Source organism: Larimichthys crocea, chromosome XIII (genome assembly GCF_000972845.2).
Source record: "Larimichthys crocea isolate SSNF chromosome XIII, L_crocea_2.0, whole genome shotgun sequence".
Lineage (NCBI taxonomy): Eukaryota > Metazoa > Chordata > Actinopteri > Sciaenidae > Larimichthys > Larimichthys crocea.
In genome coordinates this window covers 12,562,998-12,588,392 of record NC_040023.1, presented here as the reverse complement: position 1 = coordinate 12,588,392, position 25,395 = coordinate 12,562,998, and the positions used below count along the sequence as shown (strand labels likewise).

Genomic DNA, 25,395 nt, shown 5'->3' with positions numbered 1-25,395 from the left:
TTGATTGTTCCGGTTGTCTTTACACACCACACACACACACACACACACACATTTATGTGAAATCCATTTAATTTCAACACATCAAACCTAAATCAGACTCACAGGCTGTCCGAGGTACACAGGCAGGTTTATTTTTTCTCTGAATTGGACAGACTGAAGAGGCATCGAACACCGGGTCGTACATGACGTTGTCAATCAACCGTTGGACTCGTGGATAGAGACCCTGAGAGGAGGGGAGAGGAGAGGAGGAGAGGGGAGAGGAGAGGAGAGGAGAGGAGAGAGGGGGGGAGAGGGGAGAGGAGAGGAGAGGAGGAGGGGGGAGGAGGGAGAGAGAGGAGGAGATGAGGGGAGAAGGAGAGGAGGCAGGGAGGAGAGGAGGGGGAGAGGAGGGGAGAGGAGATAGGAGGAGAGAGGAAGGGAGGAGAGGAAGGGAGGGAGAGGAGGAGGAGGGGGAGAGAGAGAGGAGAGAGGGGAGGAGGAGAGGAGGGATTGAGGGGAGAGGAGGGGGGAGAGAGGGTAGAGGAGGGGCAGGAGAGGCGGTGGAGGAAGGGGGGAGTGGAAGGAGAGGAGGGGCAGGAGAGCAGTAGATATGTGGTTGTAGCGGATTGGTGGAGCGCTGGAGCTGCGAGACGCGCTACGTGCGGCGGCGGGTCCCCATGTGATCGCTGCTGCGGGATGAGGAGTAGGAGGAGGCCTCGGAGGCGTGAGCTGGAGGGGCTTGCGGGCGAGGTTGGGATTCGGTTCTCATCGCTTTTTCTCGATTCGGCGGCGAGTCGCTTCTATGAGAGCGCTGCTTCGCTTTGTCAGGCTGCTGTTTGTTCCATCGTCTAGTCAGTGTACCATTGGATTGAACAATGCTCTCGCCTTCATCCCCAGTTGCACCCCCTTCGCCCTAAGGCAACACAAGAGCTCCACACACGAACAGCACAAGCCGTCACACTGAAGACTGTAGAGACTTTCATCTCCTCGTTAGACGGTTCACGTTAGTTCTAGTTTTAACACAGTTCAGTTTGGGTTTTGGTGAAACCTTCTAACTTAGAGCAGCGCCACTTTTAGTTACTGTTTAAAACTTTCACAATAAATCACAGAGACAGGTCAAATGTCTCTTGTTCTGCTGTTTCGCTTCAAATTCAAAAGGTTTGCAGCCACTTCATGTTTAGGAATAAACCAGTGGACAGTAATAAAGACACCCTGTGAATCGTGCGTGATGCAGGTGTGTGTGTGGTGTGTTGTGTGTGTTTGGTGGTGTGTGGTGTTTACCGTACAATAGTGTAATGACTTGGGAACGTCTTGCTGGGAAACCCGCCTGCATGTACGGCGCCGAGGTTCACACGTCCCTGTGGGTGCAAAAGATAAAGTCATATGGCAGGACGTGGTTTCAAAGATAAAAATCAAGAATGTCATTGACACTACGAAGCTTGTCCACCAGAACGGGATGAGAGCGCTCCAGGTCGCAGGTACTCGGCTCGCAGCCCATCCAAAGAGATGAGAAGGAGAGGCTGCTTCTTAAAAGCTGCCACAAGGGCAGAACTTCAGTCCAATACAAAATAAAAAAGACCTTTCTACCAAAAAGTTGAATAAATGAAGAAAATCGACATTTTAAATTTTCTTATTTCACATCTTTAAAAATGTTAATCGACACATTTCGGTAGTTTATGTTATGTTTATTTTATAACATGCTCTCTATCATTTATTTATAATTAGCTGAACTCACAGGCAAACATGCTCAGCGTGCAAATGCAAAAGCAACAAAAAGACAGCATCAAAACATTAAAGCAACATGTGACTAATGCTAAATGCTAAAATATAAAAGATTATGAAATGAGACAGATTTCTAATTATGAACTATCACATTACCCTCGCTGGAACATGACGGAGCTGACAGGTCCTCACACTCGGTCCTCCACCCACGCTTTCTCCTTCTCCTGCAGCAGGGTGCAAACAAAACACATGCCTCGATGATGGAATAGGTGATACTATTACTATACAACAGTAACTTGTGTTTGCTCAGGTAGACGTACACCTGACCCCCAAAAGTCCACGCAGCCTTGGACTTACTTTACCACCTCCGGTGTAAACAAAATACTACGGATAAATCCGGTTTCCAACCATGGCAGCAGATGAGAAACGTGTTTAAGAGAGGCGCCGCTGTAAACAAGCAGCAGCCTAAACCAGATGAATCAGGTTTGACTATATACTAAAAACAAATATTTAAAGTATAAACTGTAGTTTGGAAACAGGAGGCTCTTTGAAACTGTGAAAGTCTTTCGTCCAACAAGCATAACATTCTGATACATTTGCATTTATATAACAGCAACATTTCTGTTATTGTGCACGTTTGTTTTGTTTTCAACACATTACAGCTGTGATCCTCCCCTCTCACCACCGTGGCAGACATGTTTGTAGTTCGTGCAGCAGTCCCGTGCAGAACAGACAGTCGTCGGAGCAGTGACACCTGCTCTGCGTCAGCCTTCTCTCTCTCCAACATCGTAACTTGGTGCACTCCCACTGCTCGGCTGAAGTGAACAAGTCGAGTTAGCGGTCGAGCAACACTGTACCAACACCAACGTAATGAATTATTGCATAACAGTGCAGGACAATAAAAACCCTTGTGTTTGAAGTGCATTTCCCACTGTGAATGCAGCATGATACATTTGTTTTTACGGGTGGCGTCAAAGTTACACCGAAGATGAGAGTGACATGACCTTCTTCCTTTCCTTTCATCGCTTCACATGTGGCCAAATTCACATGAAGTGTCCGGTGTGAGCTGCCAAGCCAGCCAGCAGGGCCCCAGACGAAGTAGATAGAGGGGGTTAAAACACAGGGTAACTTTGCTGCCATATAGCGTGACTGCATCTCCCCGAGGCATACACAAGTACATTCACTTCCTGGCCAGAACACACACACACACACACACACACACAAAGATAGGAGCAGTGGTGATGCACTGTCTGGACTGCAGAAAGGAGACACAGCCTGAAGGTCTCTCTCTACTTCTCTCCCCTCGTTCTGTCACTGTTTCTCTCTCTCTCTCTCTCCTTCGCTATGGGTGTCAGTTGTGCCAAGTCAGCACAACTCTTGACATGCTTAATTATCCTGGTAGAGCCACAGAGAGGAGAGGAGGAGAGGAGAGGGGAGGGGAGAGGAGAGGAGAGGAGGGGAGGAGAGAGGAGAGGAGAGGAGAGGGGAGCACCATCATCATTACAAAGTGACACAGATTGAACACATCGTACAGCGAACATGCTGACAGTGATGAAGGAAACACGAAGCAGCAGAAACCGTCACACTGACGACTGTAGAGACTCTTCATTTCCTCGTAGACGGTTCACGTAGTTCATAGTTTAACATCAGTTTGGGTTTTGGTTGAAACCTTTCTTAATCTTAGAGCAGCCACTTTTAGTTTACTGTTAAAACTTTCTACAATAAAATCACAAGAAGGTCAAATCTCTGCTGTAGTTTTTGCAGCCACTTCATCGTTAGGAATAAAACCAGTGACAGTAAAAAAGACACACTGTGAATCAGTGTGACTGCAGTGTGTGTGTGTGTGTGTGTGTGTGTGTGTTTACCGTAACAATAGTGTAATGATTGGGGAACGTCTTGCTGGGAAACGCCGCCTGCATGTACGGCGCCGAGGTTCCACACGTCCCTGTGGTGCAAAGATAAAGTCAATATGGCAGGACGTGGTTAAAAGATAAAAATCGAACAACAAGAATGTCATTGACACTAACTGAGCTTGTCCAGAACAGGGATGAGAGCGCTCCAGGTCTGCAGGTACTCGGCTCGCAGCCCATCCAAAGAGATGAGAAGGAGAGGCTGCTTCTTAAAGCTGCGACAGGGCAGAACATTCAGTCATTACATGCAGCAAAATAAAAAAGACCTTTCCCACCAAAAGTTAAATAAATGAAGAAAATCGCACATTTAATTTTTCTTATTTCAGAATCTTTAAATGTTAATCGACACATTTCAGTAGTTTATGGAGTCATTGCCTCCGTGGCACAAACAAGCAAACTAACATGTTCTCTATCATTTATTTTATAATTAGCTGATGCTCAGGCAAACACTGCTCAGCGTGCAAATTCAACCACTGTGCAGGCAAAAGCAACAAGACAGCATCAAAACATTAAAGCAACATGTGACTAATACTAAAATATATATGAAATGAGACAGATTTCTAATTATGAATCACATTACCCTGCTGGACATGACGGAGCTGACAGGTCCTCACACTCGTCCTCCACCCACGCTTTCTCTCCTGCAGCAGGGTGCAAACAAAACACATGCTCGGATGATGGAATATACCGTGATACTATTACAGTAACTTGTGTTGCTCAGGTAGACGTACACCTGACACCCAAAGATCTCACGCAGCCTTGGACTAATCTTTACCTCCGGTGTAAACAAAATACTACGGATTAAATCAGGTTTCCAACCAATGGCAGTTTAAGAGGCGCTGCTGTAAACAGAGCAGCCTGAACCAGATGAATCAGGTTTTACTATAATCCTAAACATAATAATTGAAGTATAAACTGTAGTTTGGAAACAGGAGGCTCTTTGAACTGTGAAAGTCATTTCCAACAAGCATTAAAACATTCTGATACATTTGCATTTATATAACAGCAACATTTCTGTTTACTGTGCATGTTTGTTGTGTTTCAAACAGCTGTGATCTCCCCTCTCACCGTGGCAGACATGTTTGTAGTTCGTGCAGCAGTCCCGTGCAGACAGACAGTCGTCGGAGCAGTGACACCTGCTCTGCGTCAGCCTCTTCTCTCCACATCGTAACTTGGTGCACTCCCACTGCTCGGCTGAAGGGAACAAGTCGAGTTAGCGGTCGAGCAACACTGTACACAATTCACCACGCTGTCACCACCGGCTGTTTCACTGACTCTGCTGAAACTGGATCATGTTTTATGGAGGAAATGTTTTCTGCTTTTCCCTCTGATGTCCTCCGGCTGCTCTCTGTGATTTAAAGGGTTTATGATGGACAGAGAAGCTGTAGCTGTCAGGAGGATTGGAGCCAGTGTCGTGCCAGAACAGGAGCTGGGCAAGAAGTAACTCACTCGCTGTTATACAAGTTAGAATCTATGGACCCGACCACAGCTCTGTAATATTAGCAGTCTAACTGTACATTGATAAATCCGTGAAGAAGCCAATCATGTTGGATCTATAATATCCTCTAAATTATATCCCATAAAACATAAAGCTGTCAGCTAGTCGATTTATCGCAGGAGACTGAATGTTGAACTTTCTCCCTTACAGCCTGTAAAGGGTTAATAGATGTAGGTGAGACCAACATGGGAGTCGGCGTAATAGAAGATTCCTCGACTGTTGAGCCACCATGTGGATGAGCCACGGTGTCATTGGACTAAATCCACAGCGAGCTCGTCTGAGCTGGAGATCTTCTTTGTCTGCGTTTACTTTGGTTAATCTTAAAATCTCTAAATATATTCAAATACAAACACGACCAGCGTATTACTGCTCCGTATGAATCCACAGACAGCATCAACTTGTCTGTGAAACCTCTACAAGGGTTAAGGAGTTGTAGCCCGTCTACACTGCATGAAGTGTAAAAGAAAAGCAGTCAGGACAGAAGGAAGACACCCGGATCAAATGCAGTACTGTACGTTGGTGTAGTACTAGAAGTAGCAGATGAAATATTTTCAGTGATCCTGGGAGAAAGGTCAGAAACAGAGTCTCACTCGGGACCGTGCAGATGTCGTGGTAGTCGTAGCAGCAGCTGTTGGTGGCTTTACAGTTCACGTCACATTTGCAGCCCGGGACGTCGCCGTCGTACGGCTCGAAGCACCGATTCCTGCAGGACGTTTGGGGGGGGTCTGGATCTGGAAGGCAACACAGTGTCTTTGAATATTTTTTAACCTAACAGATGCTCTTCAAATCAGCCACGTATGAGTGAATCAGACGAATGACTAAATGTGAACTGCATGTCTGGACGCTGTTTGCTCTCAAAGGGCATCTCTTATCGCTTCCTCATGTCTCATCTGTGGCTGGAAGCTGATTGATGGTTTTTCAAAAGTTTCTGGACAATTCAGCTCGACTACAGAATAAAATATTACCAGCTGTCCTTTAATGTGCCTCGTTCTGCACTAATATCATGTTGAAGAAAACAGCATCATGAGATGATGAGAGGACTCGAGGAGTGTGTGTGTCTTTCAGTTTCTGAATTGTAAAGTGGGATTTTCTAACACAAACAACTCGTGCTTTGTCACATGGTGGTGATGCGTATTAATCTGCTGCTTTATTCCCTCATGATTTACGGGAGGACCAGTAATTCCACAAGTTAACTCACAGGTCAGGTTAGTCATCTTCACACAATTAATCTTGAAGGTCACCATTAGAAAATGTTGGAAGTGATGACGCTGAATCATGCGACTGACAGGGACAGACTCACAGTTTAATGAATATGCTTTATAAATAGATCTGTTGAATATTGTAGTTTGTATTCTTTTGTCCTCATGTTCAGCTTCATTATTTCCACATTTTCTTCTGACTTGACTCCAACATTTGATTTTCATTTGAACTCTATACTCTGATTTCATTTCTGCGTCTGCGTCACGATCATCTTGCCATCACTGTTGTGAGAGTTTGCTGTACGTTTGTGGGGACGTTGCATGTGGACCGGAGTCAAACGCTGCTCCTTTAAACTGCTAAAAATGTAGATTTGATCTAAATGTAAGAATATTTCCATTCTCATGATAAGGGCTAATATTTTTGCAAAGTTTTCAAAATATGATTAAGAGTATTCCTTGTCATGGTCCAGGCCGCCATGGCTTCATTCTCCTCGGCCTCCTCCCTCTGCCTCTGTGTCTTGTAGGTTTGGTCTTCTGCTCCCAGGACTCTGCTCAGCTGCAAACCATCATGTCATCACTAACTACTCAAGAAGTCCCAGTTCCTTTTGTTCTGTGCCAGATTATACCGCTCCTCGAGCTGGTGCGTGGTATACTTCAGGCCCAAACTAGTTTATAGTTGTCCTAGTGCCTAGCATCCTGTACTGATTGTATTTTTGTCTGCTTTACCTCCAGGAACTCTGCCAAGCCTGGGTGGGCCTCACACCACCTGCACTCTGCTGCACAGTAAATACAAATCCATACTCCAAAGAAACCACACCAGACCACATAACATTCCTAGAAATATTATAAATGTATAAAGCAGAAAACGTTTATAAGATGTGACTTTTAGGATTCAATTTACAGGTTTTAATGTTAAGTTCTAAAAGTTTTAAAAAGCTTTCAGACTTTATCCTGAAGTATTAACTTTATTTTAATATTTTGATCGTGGTGTGACTGCAGCATCTGTGGCTGTGGCTTTGTAATCATCATGCCACAGCTTTGATGCGCAGCTTGTCATCACATGAGTCGCTCATCAGTCTCATTTTAAGTCACACGAGTCTCATGTGGTGTCACAATTTAAACTGGGAAATGTTGTACAGGCAGCGGTAATGAGTAAGCCACATAAAAGGCGACATAAACCTGATCCTCTTTATTATTAGTACAATAGAGACATTCACAGTGACGGTGTGTGTGCTGACTAGTTCAGTTCCAGTTTCATTGAGAAAGTTGCAATATTAACCCTAGACAGAGAAAATAAAGCAGAAAAACAAAATCTGAAATGATATACAGTGGGTACGGAAACCACAAAGATGAATCTGGTCTACGTGACGGTTCCCTGGCTGGCTGAACATGCCGTTAAGAGGACTTGTTTAAGAAATGATAAAGAATAAAATCCAGATGGCCAATAAAAACGCCACTGAAGTAGATAGAAATACAGAAAAGATGCAGCAGCAGTGTGTCCTGGAATGACTGCAGCCGGAAAGGAAGAGTCAAGCTGCCTGGAAATGGGGAGGAGGAGGTGTGACCTTCTGAACAAAAAAACATATATGTAAATGAAATAAAACAAAAGTATAAACGAACTAAAGTAAACATGGACGTACGATATAAATGAAATCCACTATAAGACATAAACATTCCTGTTAGATTAAGTTTTAATTGAGGTTTAATGTCACGTGTTGCTGTGATGCCGTTTGTGCTTGAACATCATCGGTTCATCGCAGCTTCTTTGGACGCTGGAAAAAAACTTTTTACTATCATCAGCTGTTCAGAAGGTCACACCTCCTCCTCCACATTTCCAGGCAGCTTGACTCTTCCTTTCCGGCTGCAGTCATTCCAGGACACACTGCTGCTGCATCTTTTCTGTATTTCTATCTACTTCAGTGGCGTTTCATTGGCCATCTGGATTTCATTCTTTATAATTTCTTAAACAGGTCACTTAACGGCATGTTCAGCCAGCCAGGGAACCGTCACGTAGACCAGATTAATCTTTGTGGTTTATATTCATGATGAAAAAACACAAATCAGTCACTAAGTGATTCAGAAATATATCCCAATCCCATAAGCCACAAACTTAGACCGTGTGTTGAAATATAATGATAAATGATTCTCGTTACGCCTGCCTGGGTTTCCATGTAGTAAACAGGAGGTAAATCTGCAGATCTGAGCATGTGCAGTAACTTCACACTGATGCAGAAAGTCCTTATTAATTCTGAGGGCACGTCTAAATACGGTTACCGAAGTGACTGAAGTGGTTTGTCTCTGTTTACAGCGAAAAAACTAAATATTCATGAAAAATAACCAAACACGTCACGTCTGTGTTTAATTTGCTGTGTGTGTGATCAGGCAGCTCTTATTTATTCTCTGAACGCTTCATGTCCTCTCCCACTAACACCAAGTTTGTACAGACTTTGTCTTTATGGATTACATTGATATTATACTTAAGTTGAATTGCTGCCTTAAAAACGTGAGTGAACTCAACTTGTGTTTCATGCAGCAAAGTAAGACACGTTGTTTAATTAGGGATCATTGCTTTTGTAAACTGCATTACACTATACATTCAAGAAAACGTACTTTCTCGTGTCAAAGAAACTTTAAGTCAAGAGAACAGACTATATTTCAAGTCTACTCGTGTTTTTAAGGCGGCAGTTGAACTTAAGTTTTCAAATTACCTTTGTCCAATCCAAGACCAAGTCCAAGTCCGAGGATTAGGGTCACAATCGATACAGCCAGGACACCGATCTGTGACACAGAAACACACAACAATAACTCCTCACAGGTTTGATAACAGACACACACTTTGCTCTTTGATGCACAGCCAATGAAATGACACAAAGGTCAGTCTGAATCTGAGTGACAGCCAAAAATGTTATTAACACATCTGTCCAACTCCTGTGCGGCGCTACCCGAGATTCACATTCCAGCGATAAAGCTGCACGCGAACACACAAAGAAATCACTGACAGTGTTCTGATGGTTAGAGTTCGATGGAAACAGTTTGGAGCGAAGCTTCCTGGACTGAACGCATGAGCAAAGTTTGACAGCAGTGTTTGAAGTCGGCTGCACTCACACTACAGCACAAAGCATATCTGCAAAGCTTCCAAATGTTCATATTGAAAGCTTCAACAACAAAATGTTCTGTCACAGTAACTGTGCTCACTGGATGCGTCACTATGAGATGAATTAAATGCTGTAATTCCCGGAATATTCCTCATTATGTTTAGTATTTCCGTAAGAGTGACACAAATGCTAAATGCTGTGAGTCATGCCGACCTCATGCTGTGTTCTTTTATTGTAACCAACATGCACCTGCCCCGAGGCATCAGTACAACAAGTTCTGACTTTTCTATGTATCGATAATTTCTTGTAAAGCAAATATGAGAACCTGACTGATTATCTGTAGTAATAATTATATGAATAAATTAGATTAAAGACCTACCAAAGCACATCTTACATCCTGTTAAATATCTGTCTGTGACCGTGCATCACTGAATACTCACTGTGATCTTCTTCTTCCAGCCCATGGCTCCAACGGACGACTCACGGGACGCAGACAGAGGGACAGACAACGGACGACAGAGTGAGACACATCGTTTCTACTTGTGGACAAAGGGAGACGTCACAGCAGTGACCTCTGGACTAGGTGTGAGCAATGGATAACCGATTACACCGGAACGTGAAGACACCGGAACGTGAAGACACCGTCACGTTTCCATGGTGTCTGTAAAAATCTAAAAACACATCATGATGCTTTTAAACTGACCTCATAAATCCACCTTATAACTGCCAAACTCTAACAGAAGGTCTCATGAGCCTTTCCATGGAGAGCAGGTCTAGTGCGTACTCGTTATAATATTATTTACAGTGATTAGCATGACTAATAATTAGCTCAGACCGGGAAGACGGCCGCCATACTTCCAATGTAGGACGATCTGATTGCTGTGGATATCGATAACAGCTGATAAATGTTATTGGAGACATTAACTGCAGCAGCTGCAGACAGTTCTGGATTATTATTGATGTTGGCATGAACGGTAACACAGGGCAGGTAAGGTGATTATAGAGTCATCAGAAACCTTGAGCTTGGAACTATGATAACCATCTGTGATTGGCAATGCAATAAAGTGGAGCAACACTGAAAGCACCCTGAAAAGACGCCGCGTTAGTGTTCAGGTTTCATGGACACCACTGTTGGTTGACTGTCCATCACACTGATCCAGAATCGACGTTAGTTGGATGATTCCCAACTTCTAAAAAATGTCCAATACTTTCATATTAATGAATACTCCGACAGTTCATGTCCTCAAAATGAGCAAACGAGTCTCCTCAGGTAACTTAATTAGTGCTCGCTATCAAACTAAAAGCACCTGGAACATGCGTCAGGTAGTAAAAATGTAGATATGATATCAAAGTTGACTGTCTAAAACCTGGACGTAGTCTCTGAGACGTCCCCGCAGACTGTCTAAAACCTGGACGTAGTCTCCGTGACGTCCCTCAGAGGTTTCTAAAGGGACGTAGACTGACTGGCTGACTCCTGGTTAATCCAATAATGGACAAAGACGTGGTAGGTGCTGCTCTAATCGTCGTCCTCCGGCTCCTGGGAAACAGGAACTGAAGTGGCTGTGCCTTGTCAGCTGGAGCCGATCAGGTCGTGACAACCACACAAACTGAATTTAGTTAGTTGTCGTGGATCCTGGACTCTAAACGTGGTCTGGCTCTCATTATTACTTCATACTACAAATAACAAACTATTAAGATGAAGTAACTGTGACTGCTTTGATGAGAAAACAATCGACTGAGCTTCACACAAAATGTGATGAAAGACTGAAACAGTGGAAGCTTTCAAACAGTTACTGTCAGTGTTCCAATGAGTTGGACAGAGTGTGCAGATGTGGTGGCCTCCTTTAATAAGTTCTTTTTTCCTGAAGCACATTGAGGGTGGGCAGGAACGCAGGGACCAGATTAATTTTGTTGTGCAATCGTGTTGCAGAATAAATTAACCTGGAGCTATGAACTGGAACTACGTCTTCCAGTGCAAAGCTTTTTCTTCAGTTTCCAGTAAAACTAAAAAAAAGAAAAGTCAGTTTCCGTGGAAAAACAGAAGGAAAGGGGGTTGGGCTTGTTCGACTGCGGTTTCCAATCATGGTCATGATGCATTTGGACCTGTTACACAACACAGATAACACAATAAAGGAGCCAAACACATAAAAAAGGCATCCATAAATATTATTTCAAATGGTAGGACTGACAAATTGTGGTTAAAGTGACAGGAACAGTTGACGCAGGATTCCTCACTTCTTCGCTGTATCTACGTTGAAGATGATGATCGTGTGGAGAGTGAACAGTATTGTTTAGGACATTGTGTCATTTCATCTCATACAAATTAATTGCAGGAAAATAAAGCAGCTTCCAGCTAATTGTGCTTCAAACTTTGCAGTTTGGAATTGAAATAACACTCTTTAGTGGCATATTTGTGATTGAAAGCGGTATTTCTTTATATTCCACCAGGCACAAGAACTGGGAAACACGTGTAAGAGCAAACCTCAAACAAAGGAAAAGTTCTTAAATGAGGCACAGTATCTTCTTCCAGAGTTTAGAGCTTAGAGCCGGTTCACGGACTTGTGTACGCTAACAGAGATCTGCATCATACTTTCAAAAAAGATTTTGGAACATGTCTGCAGGGATTTGCCCACATTCAGAGACAAAGGCATCGCTGACGTCCAACACTGGTTAAAGTCTGACTGGCAGCTGGCAGGCCATCTCTTTCCAAACGTATGGTGTGACGTTGGCAGCGGGACTGTCCGGAGAAAATCATTTCTTTGTTGAGCTGTGACTGTGTTTTAAAATATGAAGGGATATTTCCCAGCTGTTACCACAAACAATAAGAACACTGCAGTCGAACTTATCGCACAGTAGAACCATTGTCGTTCGCTATCGGCCAGTTATCTCATTCATAATAACGTGTATTTTCTCCTAATTAGATTTGCTTTGTTGTAGCATATACAAATCACTCATAGTTACCGGACTTCAATCAGTGCAATCAGTTCTGTAACAAAACCCAAAACCCTTTTGTTTGTCTGTGTTTCAGGTCCAGAACGCATTGAAAAGGCAGCGTGAGCTTTTTCCACATTATCTCATCAGATTGAAACAGCTGTGTACATAAACATCTCCCTGCCGATGGTGCGCCTACTGAAAGTCTTTCTTTGTGTTGTTTGTGTTGTTTGTTTTTGTTTATGTTGTTTGCTGTTGTTTGCAGTTGTTTGTGTTGTTTGTGTTGTTTGTTGTTGTTTGTAGTTGTTTGTGTTGTTTGTGTTGTCTGTGTTGTTTGCAGTTGTTTGTCTTGTTTGTTGTTGTTTGCAGTTGTTTGTTGTTGTTTGCAGTTGTTTGTGTTGTTTGTGTTGTTTGCAGTTGTTTGTGTTGTTTGTTTTTGTTTGTGTTGTTTGCGTTGTTTGTTGTTCTTTGTGTTCTTTGTGTTGTTGTTTTTTGTTTGTTGTTTGTGTTGTTTGTCTTGTTTGTTGTTGTTTGCAGTTGTTTGTTGTTGTTTGCAGTTGTTTGTTGTTGTTTGTGTTGTTTGTTGTTGTTTGCAGTTGTTTGTTGTTGTTTGCAGTTGTTTGTGTTGTTTGTGTTGTTTGCAGTTGCTTCTGTTGTTTGCAGTTGTTTGCTGTTGTTTGTGTTGTTTGTGTTGTTTGTGTTGTGCTCCAGCAGAACGTCTGCAGATGTTGTGGATTGCAGAATAAATGAAGAGGTCAGGTGAAGTCATTCAAAGTTTTTTTTCAAATCTCTACAGCTTTATTTTGAAAGACTACAGGGATATACAGCTTCATCTACAGTTTGACAAGCTCTTGACTTTGTATTGATTATTTTCTTGGTTCTATTGATTACCTTGATAGCTAGTTATGTTACGAAAGTTACCAACATGAATACCAAACGTGGAAAAAAAATGCAGGTTGTGACTGTTTTTATCTGTGCAGAGTTAAAGGTGTGAATAAAGAGATGAGGTGCCCGTGGTAATAAAGCCAACATGACAAACACTGTTGATACTGAATTAAAGGAAAAATCTGGAACAATTGTGCAGGACTCAGCTGGATGAAGATGAAGATCATTTTAATGTCCATTGTTTATTCATGTTATCTTATGTTTGACCTGCCAGACTCATAGTTAGTCATAGACACATAGTTGGGCATGTTTGCAGACGGATATTTTAAACCATTGACTTCACTTCCAAATGCTGTGACAGGCCGAAGTGATGCCAGATTTTCTGCTGTAAACCTGTAACCTGTTGTAAAATGTAACCGAAGGTATGAAAATAAGATCCATATTCATTTAGATTAAAAAAATAACTTTCCTTTAAGGCAGTATCAGTCTTGTCACCTCCTTGCCAGCTATCTATGTCGGATGACTGGATTAATACTGTAACACTAGGTGCTGTTATTCTTAGATTTTGTGTAATAAATATGACAAATTGTATAAAAATATACACCTAGATGATCAGCTGAGACAGGCTGAGGGAGAGAGATGAGCGAGAGGAGGATACGAAAGCAGAGAGTGTGTTTTCATCCTGTTTTTGTTTTTTAACTTTTGACCATTTCTGGGAAAACTGAATGAAATGTTGTGGCACGACTGATGGAAACTCAGTCAGTCAGTTCGTGGTTTTAAAGTTTGACTTTGGAAAAGTTTGATTTTGTGAAATCCACTTACAACCATTTTCTTGTGCTGGTTGCTGTGAGCAGCAGCATGAAACGAGAATAAATGTATTTCACAACATGTCAAACTATTCCTTTGTTGGACCATACCAGCGATGTTGCATGTTTTAACCCATTAACTCCAAATGCAGATGACTGTTTTGTTTTTATGTATTTTTCCAACTTTTGTGTATGCACTTTTCAGGCTTCTACTTATTTCCACACAGCCTGAAAATGAAATCAGAAATAGTGTGAGGGCGGTTTTCTATGAGAAGTCCTCGAGTGTGTTACTTCACAGTGACATTAGAACTCACAGAAAAAAAAAGAGAGACTGTGATAAGTGATTTTTATGAGTAAGAAACAACACATTCAAAAATGTTTAAACTCTACAGCATGCAACGGATGGTCAGTACGAATACAAAGTATTATTATTCATAGTTAATGGGCTAAAACAGTGATGCGGTCCTTGATGTGGGCATGAAGACGAATGGATGGATTTATGAAATGTGTTCTGGCAGCTGTTGAGAAAAGTCCCACATCCTGCATCATTCCTGTGCTAACCTATTCTTTCCAATGTTTGTTGGATACTGTTGTATATTCCTGTTGTAATCTTCCAAAGTACTACTTGCCAAAACATTCTTTTAATCTTTTCAATTTTCAAAAATGTGTTTCCTTTTCCAAGCGCTTCTCGGACGGTTCCTCAGGAGTGGAACAACGATGCGTTGGCTGTCCAGAGAGCATGCAGTGAAAATGCAGAACTTCTACAAAGGGTTACATCCTGTATGTGTGTGCGTCTAGTCGTCACTCTCAAAGGTGTGCAGGTAGGTTTTTAGGCTCAGGGTGCTGATATAGGTGAGGTTGGTAGACCGGTAGAGGTCCAGACCCGTCAGGATCTCCACGTCTCGGACTCGTGCCGTGTGGAGCTTCAGTAGGTCTTCGACCCACTGCGACTCATCGTCGGCGTTCTGCAGACACAGACAGGACATGGTTATTCACTGTGTCACCGCCTCGCCCATTAAAGATGTAGAAACCTGTTTTGTATTGTTTTGCTGATTCTGTCCAATTAGCAATCAAGATTTTGCAACTCTTGTGGTTGTGTCAAGGTTTACCGAGCTATGCTGACTCTAAGCTTAAAAATGTCCTCGTGCAGAATATAAACCGCAGACTCACTCTCATTCAGGTCGTTATTCGTCATTTTAATACATTCCTAAACAACTTGAACCGCTTTTTTCTTTGTTTCGTTTGTTTTTTGATCCTCAAACATTTATTCATTTCCCAGTTTTGTCTGTCTCACACTAAAAACAAACGCACACGCAGTTCTTCATTCGAAATCGGTGAAACGTTATTTAAAGAAGAAAATCAAAATAGAATGAAATGCTTCCATTTAAAACTACCTTGTAAGATAGAGGCGCTTACAGTCAGTGGTCGGAAGTGTTCCCATGACTTGAATGTTATTATTGCATTGTTTGATTGACGACCACAGCATCGAGTTGATCCAGTTGATCCACCTTTTTTTGCCCAAGGCACATAACATTTATAGAAACATAATCATGTGAATACTGAAAGGATTCCCACAATGCCGCAGGCTTCACATTGATGAAATAAGTGCGAGCTCTAACTGAAGGAAGCGGGTTGATTTCGATCTGCAGGCTGTAGGACTGCACAATAATACCTGGCTCACACACTGTTTGCCTTCAAATGTTAAGCAACCAGTGTTCTGGAAAAATACGCGCATGAACTTGCTGCTGAGTGTTTATACTGGAAATAATCAAGAGGACGTCTTAGACAAAGAAGGAAAGAATGAACTATTTTGGTTTTATGCCATCAACATATGTACAAAGACAGAAATTCCAAGTCATTAAACAGAAAATCAAGTTCCAAGACAAATAATTGAATTAGACAAAGTTCAGTTAAGGAAACAATTTGTTCAGATTATCAACTTTTCTCCATTTCTGATTAATTAAGAAAAACTGTAAATCATTGATTTTCAAAAACAATCATTTTCAACATGTCTCATTTTACAGAGTGAATGATTCACAGGAGTGTGAATCAACATAATTACACACTCTCACGGTGCACTCATCTGTGTAGTCCTGTTTCCTTTTGAAATGCACCGTGCGCATCCATGTGTGTGCCATCTTTTGATAAAAAATACAGACATACACATGCCTGTTGTTTCCAGGTAGGATGCTTGAGACAGTCACACATGGAGCACTCACGTTTTTACAAGGCCGCGTAAAACAGGGAACAGATAAGTCGTTCGGGTCCAAACTAAAGATCTTCTTCTTCCTTTTACAGCATAAAATGACCTGCGGCTTGCGTGCATTGTCCTTTTATAAACTGTTAGTGTTACTCCGTGAAATGCAACATACCCCAGCGATGACATTTGATACACATAATGCACAACAGACACAGTGGAGGAAGTAGCAATGATACTACAGCCAGTGGGAGATCGAGGTGGTCTGGAAACAAACTGATCTTCTGAAGCTGGACACATTTAAATGTTTCTCATGCTCCCAAGATGTGTTTTCTTTTTCCTCTGAAGTCAGTTCAAATCTAACCAATCCTATATATGTATATATGTATATATATATATTCAAAATGTGCTTTTCTTTTCAGCAACTAGCACATAGCATTCAAGCATCATAAAGCAGAAAGTTGACTGTGTAATTCTGAATACTTCTACTATCTATAATCTGATTTTATTGGTTGATTACATATAGTAACACTCATAACAACTTTAAATGCCATGTGAATGAACAAACTAATCAGCATCAGCATGACTGGATGAGGATACATGACAGTCTGCACAGCTCACACAGTAGTGAGAGCGAAAGGTCGCGGCCTTCAGTGAGCAATAAACAGTCACAAGATCAATGATATGAAGTGACAGCGAGATTAGCAAGAGGTGGGAGAAAGGTCGAAACCCTGAACCTGTTCAGCTGGGCTTAAAAGTTACTTGTATTGGACACAATGGTTACTTTTAGTTACTTTACTAAGTACTTTTCTTTTATTTCCATCAAAAGCAGAATAATGGAAAATACTTTGAATCAAATCTTTTATAAAAACATCCAAAAGTTGCAGAATGAACTGGACTGAAATGAGGCAAGCTCGCCGGCCACGCGTGCTCCGCAGACTCTGCAGTAACAGGAACACTGTAATCGAGACGTCTCATTGGACCACTAATCTTTCATTTCAAACCTTGACTCAAACAAAGGCTCACATTAAGACAGTACCAAGGAACTGCAGGGAGTGTGTTCCATGTAAAAATGCCTTTGTACTTGCACACAGATGCAGCTGTTTGCACCACAGGGGGCAGTTCAAGAGCTCGCCAAGTGCGTGTCTACTAACAAAGCCTGATGTATGTTGGTGCTCTGTGCCATACATCTTTACTGCTGACACATCATCATCATCATCATCATCATCATCATCATTATCATCATCATCATTCTTTGCACACACGCTGCAGTTTGACTCTGACTCAATAACTCACTTTCCAGAAAAAACGCTGCTACACAAACGCGCAAGCACGAAATGTGGATTCCTCCACCACTGAAAATAGTCCCCCAGAAAATGCAACATTACAGAGGATTCCTAAGCATATTCGAAAAAATAAAAACTATATATTTGTGTGCAGTTTTACATCCACACTAGGAAACACTGAGCCTGGAGTTGACAGCCACAGACAGAGAGCAATGAAGGACGCACTAACATGCCATTGAAAAAGCAATCAGACATTTTGCTTTTCATTTTTATATCACATAGGAAAGTCGGTTCCCCTGACCATGACACTCTGCTTTTGCCTTTTAGCGAGTACAGGTACAAAAACAAAGTATTCGGGTAGTTTAACAACTCCACTTTGAGTTGGAAAGACTGCTGAGTCGTGACGTCGCTCTAGCGTACATTATATAGATCAATATTTCTGAAATTATAGTGTCTGCGTGAAGTTCCCAGAATTGAATCTGCCGGAGACATCAACAGTAAAGTGTCTCATCATCATCATTTCCATCATCTCCTTTTAAAACAACTCATTACAGTGAAATGAATGAACTTAATGAGCATCTTTGGGAAAACAGCGGCATCTACTTTGTGTCAGATTACTTATCAGCGCATGAACGTGACGTCAAGTGTTGTCAAAACTCAAATCCACGTTCCAGTCATTGTTTGGTGAAATGCTATCACTGTCAAAGATAAATGAACACGAGCGTGTGGAAAATCTGATACGACCGAAACGTGTCGTGACATGTTGTGATGAAGAAGCCAGCTCAGGTCACTGAAAACAATCACCAACAAACAACACCTTCATTTCACGAAGCAGGAACATTTTAAATAGCTCCAAGGCAATCTCAATGCCCACACACTGAACACATGATGATTAATCAATCACAGATGATGCATTGATCTTTCCAGGCAGTTGACATGTTCACACACCTCCACACACACACAGATTTCCCTGTGACATATCAACAGGCAACCCCCAGCGCTGTGAATGCCAACGCCTTGTTTTGACTGGCAGATAGGTGCCGTGCCGTTATGCCAAAGACCGCCTAAAGAGGGACCACGCCGAGCTTCACACCGAGCTCTTCAGAAACCCGAGGATGACGTCACGGAGACGATGTCCAGTCTACGGACTGAACGAGACACATGGAGCAGCTTTGTCTTGATTGCATAGGAGCAATCAAGACAAGCTCAACTTCTGTCTGACACAATGTTGTTTCTTCATTCTCAGCCAGGATTAAATCTGATGTGTCACAACAGCTGCAATCATTCATATCATAACACATCAACAAACAAACATGGAACGTCCAGGGAGTGAGATCTAGTGATCTAGCACAGGGATCTTCAACCAGGGGTCCACGACCCCTAGGGAGTCTGCAGACTGTGAGGATGCAGATCATTTAGAAACTGAATCAGTGGACATGTCCGAAGACAATCATAAACACATACAGGCTAAGATCCCAGTATATAAACAGGTTAAATTCATATGAAATGAATAAATTAAATATAAAAGTTATTTTGGCCAGGCTTAAAATGTAAAACATAAAAAAAAAAAAAAAAGAATTACATGTGCGGGTCCCTGTTCTGATTGTCTCTCGTCCAAAGGGGTCCTTGGGCTGAAAAAGGTTGAAGACCCCTGATCTAGCAGACTGTAACTAACTGAATACCCCTTGCCTCATCCTCGCCTTTCTTTCTAGCATGTAGAAGAAACTACAAAACTGGCATAAAAGGTGTAAGGCCTTCCCTTCCTGTGGTTTCCTGCCACCAACTGTAGCGTTAGTGTTTATATCACAGGCGTTCTGGACCAGCAGAAGAGGAGGTTTTCAGACCCGGGCATCAGGGAGAAGAGCTGGTGTCATGCCAGAACAGGAGCTGGGCAAGCAGGCAGTGTAACCAGGCTCAGAAGCCTCTATGGACATAATGAGAGAGGGGACTATGGGACAAGTATGTGATAAGTTGTCGACTCGCTAGTTTGTGTTTATCATGAGTAATGTAATCAGAACAAATACATGTGTCCATCTATCTGTATGTGTTGCACTCTGCAGTCGAGGTTGGGAAATTTCCAAAATGCATTTTCTTGCCACAGTTGATGACTAAACATTACTCAGTCGTGACTGAATGTTTATGTTTCAAAATGTTATTTTTATTACTACCAACCCAAAAAAACAACGAGGTCAATTCTTTCATTTCCTTTGTATTGCTTTTCCTGTTGCTGTCTGCATGTTTTATTGGTGTGCATTCAGGATACATGTGTAGTGTGTCAGGGTATCTGTTCTTAGACTTCTTGAAACCCAATGAGAGCTCCTCCACAGAGGAGATGAGAGCTCCTCCATTAGACCACAAGTAGTTGAGCTCTGGCAGGACATCAGAAGACTCATCTCACTGATCCTTAAATAGATCTGCAAGCTCTCCAAGGGCTTCCATCAGAACTTCTGCTCTTCCTGGCAGAGCAGCTGATGACACACAACTAAAGTTCCAGTTCAGAGGAACAGCACATACGTTTGGACACAGCAGTTCTGCACATTAAGGGAAAAAAGTGACCTCTGCTCTTTGGTGACTTCTCTTTCTCGCTTCCTTATGATAAGTTTAAGGACCCCCGCCCTCTGCCTTCCCGTCAGCTTTAAAGTCAAGCGCTGTTTGAATGTTATATCATATTTGAATGTTTCCAGGCAGATAGGAAGGGACTCGTTATTTGGATAATAGATCAATGTGGTCAGATAATGCGACCTGGAGGACCTCCACTTTCATTTAAATGACTAGTCTGTCGGCTTTAAATTCATCTGCAAAATGTGTGTACACGTGCTGCTTTTGTGTTGTGAAACGTGCCAACGTGTGATTCATTTGAACCTGGAGATTTTCTCTCATGAGATGTTTAATACACCACTGCCGCCTCCTCCTCCTCCTCCTCCTCCTTCCACCAGCATAACCAGTAAAGTAATCAAGATGTATAACAGACGTGTCTCTTCACATCACACAAAGAACAGGGATGATCTTTACCTGAGTAATCTGCTGAAATGTCAAAGTGAGGGACGAGTTTATGTGAAGCTCAAATGTCATCTTAAGCTTTGTATCTGATATGCAACTGGTCTTAAACTGTCACCTTCTAGGTTTTAATTCTCTGCTTGAAGAGCTGCTTCTAAGAGCCATACGGACAGTGTTAAGAGGAGTTTAATAGTTTAGCTGTAGAAATGTTGAAATGCTCCTCTAAGCATTGCTGTTGGTGATGTCACAGCCACTTCGACCTCAGATACAGATACGCAGCCAAAGCAGCGACGCGATTTTTTAGACGGCTCAGCTAGTCGGAAGATTCTTTACCAGTCAGGCTGATTTCCGATGGTCTGCTTAATATTGCTACAGTGCTATATAAACACGTTTAAGCTTGAGTTTATTACGTTGTAAACTCTACTTCATCTGCCAGGTCAGTTCAGTGGAGTAGAAACTGAAGTATGAAGTGCTTTAAAACACAATGAAGTTATCTATTGATATTTATTGTGAGAAGAAACATACACGGTGAGTTGTTGCCTTTGGACTAAAATAACTTGTGCATGTGCATGAGGTTATGAAGTTACATTTCTCTGTATGTGTTAACCGTGCAACCAGTTCAATATGACCTATGACCAGCTGTACTGTAGGTGGAAATACATTTCATTTCATTCATTTCATTTCATTTCAAACGGTTGATCCTCGTGTGTTTTTAACCGGCTTGCAGAAATATGGCCTTTAATATAACATGAATGTAGAAACAGCTGTAGACTGCAGGGATCCATGTTAAAAGTTCAAAGTCTCAGTGCTGCTCTGTATCGGCGTAATCTGTTGCGAAACCGACCTCAAGTTACGATGTAAGATATAAACAATGGTTACAGCTCATCACTGCTCATGCTTGCATGTTTGTCAATGACACCGTGGATGACTCACGTGTTTACATGCCTGTACATGCTGTGGCATTTTGTTGTGTAAGCGGTGAGCGAGAGAGAGATTCCCGTTTCCATGCCGATGAGGAATGAGGGAACTCCTTCAGATAATGAGAGAGCTCAGCTGGATCGAGTGTTTCGGAGACACGCACTTGAGTGCAATGAACCCAAACGTGCTCACATGCACAGGCTTGAAAACCTGGCAGTTTAGCCTCGAATGCTGTTTGTGCAGATTCCACTCCTGTTCCCTATTTTTAACATTTCAGAGAGCTCAAACTCTGGACCACAAGACCTAGAGACACTTTCTTGTTCCTGGGAACATTGTGCACTTTGTAATTAGCCCTGACTTTCTGTCCACAAATTGGAGCTGATTTCATCCTTTAACTTTCTGCATTCGATGAGGAATCACCTCAAAATCACTGAGCCAACTTTCTCTTGTGCAACATGTCACAGCAGATCACAACACACTGAAGACGTACTGTGAATATCTTAAAGTTTATTTATCTATCTTACTTCAGTTAGAAACAGTTTTTTTTATTGTAAGTATCTCTGATACAAGCACCGTGAGTCATCATTGATATGGGATTATTTTTGACACTAAATACTGAGTCACTGTCGAAACTCTTTCCAGGAAACAACTCACACACTTACTGGCATTCATGACATTCCTCACTCTGACCTCCATGTAGGCTCACTGTTTGAATCTATTAAAGTCATTCAAGTGTAGTAAAGTCAATCCTTTTAAACAAATGGCCACATAAACTTTGTATTCCCATTAATTTATTCACCGTTGCATCCATCTTCCATCTTCCAACCAACACCTGGCTGCATGGACAACAGACTACCTCACCAACAGACCACAGCATGTGAGGCTCCATCACTGTGTCTGACGTGGTGCTCTGCAGCACAGGTGCCCCTCAGGGTACGGTGCTCTGCCCCTTCCTCTTCACCCTCTACACCTCGGACTTCACCCACAACACCACCCACTGCCACATCCAGAAGTTCCCCGATGACACAGCCGTTGTTGGACGTGTTTCTGAGGGAGCGAGCTGGAATACAGGACGCTCATCAGAGACTTTGTCAGCTGGAGTGAGCTCAGCCAGCTTCAGCTCAACACCAGCAAGATGAAGGAGATGATCGTCGACTTCAGGAGGAGAACATCTCACTTCACATCCAGGGATCGGACATAGAGGTGGTGCAGAGCTACAGATTCCTGGGTGTTCACCTCAACAACAAACTCTACTGGACTGATAACACACATGCTCTCTACAAGAAGGGCCAGAGTCACCTCCACCTGCTGAGGAGACTGAGGTCGTTCGGAGTGTGCAGGACTCTCCTCAGGACTCAGGAGAGCGAGTTCCTGGAACGGAAAACTTGGCCGCCATCGAGTAGATACGAGATAGAACAAAGAGACTTCTTTAGAAGAGTCTCTTGTTTTTCCTGAAAACAGCAGCTTAAATTCTGCAGAATTTAACACACCAACAGTTCCACGAGTCCTTTACAAAGCTGAAAAAACAGAAAAGGGAAGTGAGTATTACTGTGAATGTCTGTTCCACCCCAGAGACCCCCAAATTATTTGGGATGAGTCAAACCAAACGAATCACGTTCTGCTTTTCATTTTTGACAAACTAAAAGTGAAAACATGTCAGGTGCACCTTTTTTTTAACATGCAGCTGGGAAGGAGGAACGGAAGTTCCCTCAGTTTTACACACGTTTTCGTCCACACATCATGATGACTCAATACAACAGGGGAACCTAGATTTCACCCTCCCTCGAAAATTCCCCAGAATCACTTGGCCGACATCACAAGTTTCCTACAGTTGAGGCACGCAGATGATTGATACATTCTGCACGGGTCAGTCAGACAGGCAGACGTGTGATATTAAAAAGATTGAAGCTACTTTAGAATCTCAGCTAAATCAGAGGCCCAGACCTCTCGAGCAAACCCTCTTTTATCCTGTTGCATCAAAAACCAAGTGCAGAAATCTCCAAAGTCCCAGAAAAAATCTGCTAAGATGAGCTATAACCATCTACTCACCCCGTCTGTCCCAGGTGTGGAAACTTAGTGTCATTGGATCACATGTTCTGGTGGTCATGTCCCTCCATATCTGACTCAAACCCAACCCTCACTGCTATATTTGGAGTCGCACCTTCAGAAATACACACCAACTGCAAATCTAATCGATGCCTGACCTTCAGGAAATTCAGGAGGCGCTATCTCTACTTCAACTAGAAATAACGAGACATGCACTGAAAGGTTCTTGTGACACATTCACTACAGTGTGAGCTTCTTTCATTAAATATGTGAAGAAGTGAAATCTCGAACAGGTCATTTAATCTAAGTCTGACCATACGGGATTATGTTTCAAGAGTTTGCATGTATGCTTATGTGTGTATATAACTGAAAATACCTTAAATAAAAGAAAGTGAAAGCTTTCAGGTGATTTCCTTGGTCGACTAATCAGAAAGGCAGAAAGAAAAGTGAACTGAGATCGTGCTGAGAGGAAGAAACACAATGTGAGAGGTACTTTTGAAGTTTCTACGTAAATGACTCAACGGTACGGAGTCTGTTTAGGGTCAAAAAGTTGAGAGTGTGTAAAGCTATCATGTCATTTTTTGTCACAGTTGTGGTTTGTCAAGTTTTCTTGATGTCTAAGCTGCTCTCATTCACGCACACACACACACACACACACACACACACACACACAAGAAAGTGGATGTGGAAGTGAGGCGTTGTGGCTGGAGGAGCTGTCAGTCAAATATTCGGTGATAAATTTGAGCCAAACCACAGAGTGTATCAGAACAGAATCGTGTCAGACATCTCGTATCGGTCTGACCTGCCCCGCCACACGTTCACAGTTAACTGAAACACTTATTGTTACTTATGCTGAAACATTAGCTCACCATTGACGAGAGTAGAACAGCTGAGGAACTCGTGTGAAACAGGTCGAGGTTCAAGCCACAAGAGAACAAGCCGACAGCTGCAACATTCCCCCAATAAATCAACTCAGAGTTCTATGAAGCAAGCTAAAATCAATCGATATGAACTAGTTCAGTTTTGGGACGCCGATCGGAGCTTCTTTTAAAATGAATTTGAAAAATGTGTGAAAGAAAATCTGCCAGACTTACCGAGAAGGCTGCTACATGTCAGCTACCTAGTCTACATAATGTCTACATAATGTCTGCATATAGTCTACATAATGTCTACATAATGTCTACATAATGTCTACATATAGTCTACTAATGTCACATAATGTCTACATACTAGTCTACATTAATGTCTACATAAATGTCTACTAATAGTCTACATATAATACTGTCTACATATATTCTACATAATGTTACATAATGTCCTCCATAATGTCTACATAATAGTCTACATAATGTCTACATAATGTTCTACATATCGTCTACATAATGTCTACATAATGTCTACAATAATGTCTACTATTGTCTACATAATGTCTACATATGTCTACATTGTCTCATAAGTCTACATATAGTCTACATAAGTCTACATATAGTCTCATAATGTCTACAATTGCTACATATAGTCTACATAATGTCTAATAATAATATGAAAGCAATTAAATGATCCACATAATGTTCATGCATACATTCACTGCAGATGTTAATAAATATCTTGTTATACTGTGATTGTCACGTTGCTTGATTTTGGGGTTTACACCTTTTATCTGGCGCTCTGGTGTGTATTGATTTGAGGGATCTAACTGATACCCCTCGCCTTACCTTTCCCTGTAAGTGGAAGGAGAAACTGATTTGTCACACACAAGAAGTGGATGTGGAAGTGAGCGTTGTGGCTGGAGAGCTGTCAGTCAAATATTCGGTAATAAATTTGAGCCAAACCACAAGAGTGTATCAGAACAGAATCGTGTCAGACCTCGTATCGGTCTGACCTGCCCGCCACACTTCACAGTTAAACTGAAACCACTGATTGTTA

General features: G+C 42.1%; 2 protein-coding genes across 2 annotated transcripts in view; both read right to left on the bottom strand.

The window, feature by feature from the left end:
- LOC104935368 (venom phosphodiesterase 1) overlaps positions 1 to 10,237 on the bottom strand; it is a 24,307-nt gene extending 14,070 nt beyond the window's left edge. The window contains 9 exon segments of the mRNA XM_027286706.1: positions 103 to 153; positions 155 to 223; positions 3,567 to 3,646; positions 3,729 to 3,826; positions 4,192 to 4,252; positions 4,680 to 4,805; positions 5,700 to 5,840; positions 9,017 to 9,086; positions 9,844 to 10,237. Coding sequence (XP_027142507.1) covers positions 103 to 153; positions 155 to 223; positions 3,567 to 3,646; positions 3,729 to 3,826; positions 4,192 to 4,252; positions 4,680 to 4,805; positions 5,700 to 5,840; positions 9,017 to 9,086; positions 9,844 to 9,867 — 720 coding nt within the window. The 5' untranslated portion in view covers positions 9,868 to 10,237.
- A 3,391-nt stretch (positions 10,238 to 13,628) lies between these two features.
- Positions 13,629 to 25,395, bottom strand: part of enpp2l (ectonucleotide pyrophosphatase/phosphodiesterase 2-like) — a 29,137-nt gene continuing 17,370 nt past the window's right edge. The window contains exon 25 of the mRNA XM_019277164.2: positions 13,629 to 14,990. Within this exon, the coding sequence (XP_019132709.2) occupies positions 14,820 to 14,990 (171 nt within the window). The 3' untranslated portion in view covers positions 13,629 to 14,819. The remainder of the gene's footprint in view (positions 14,991 to 25,395) is intronic.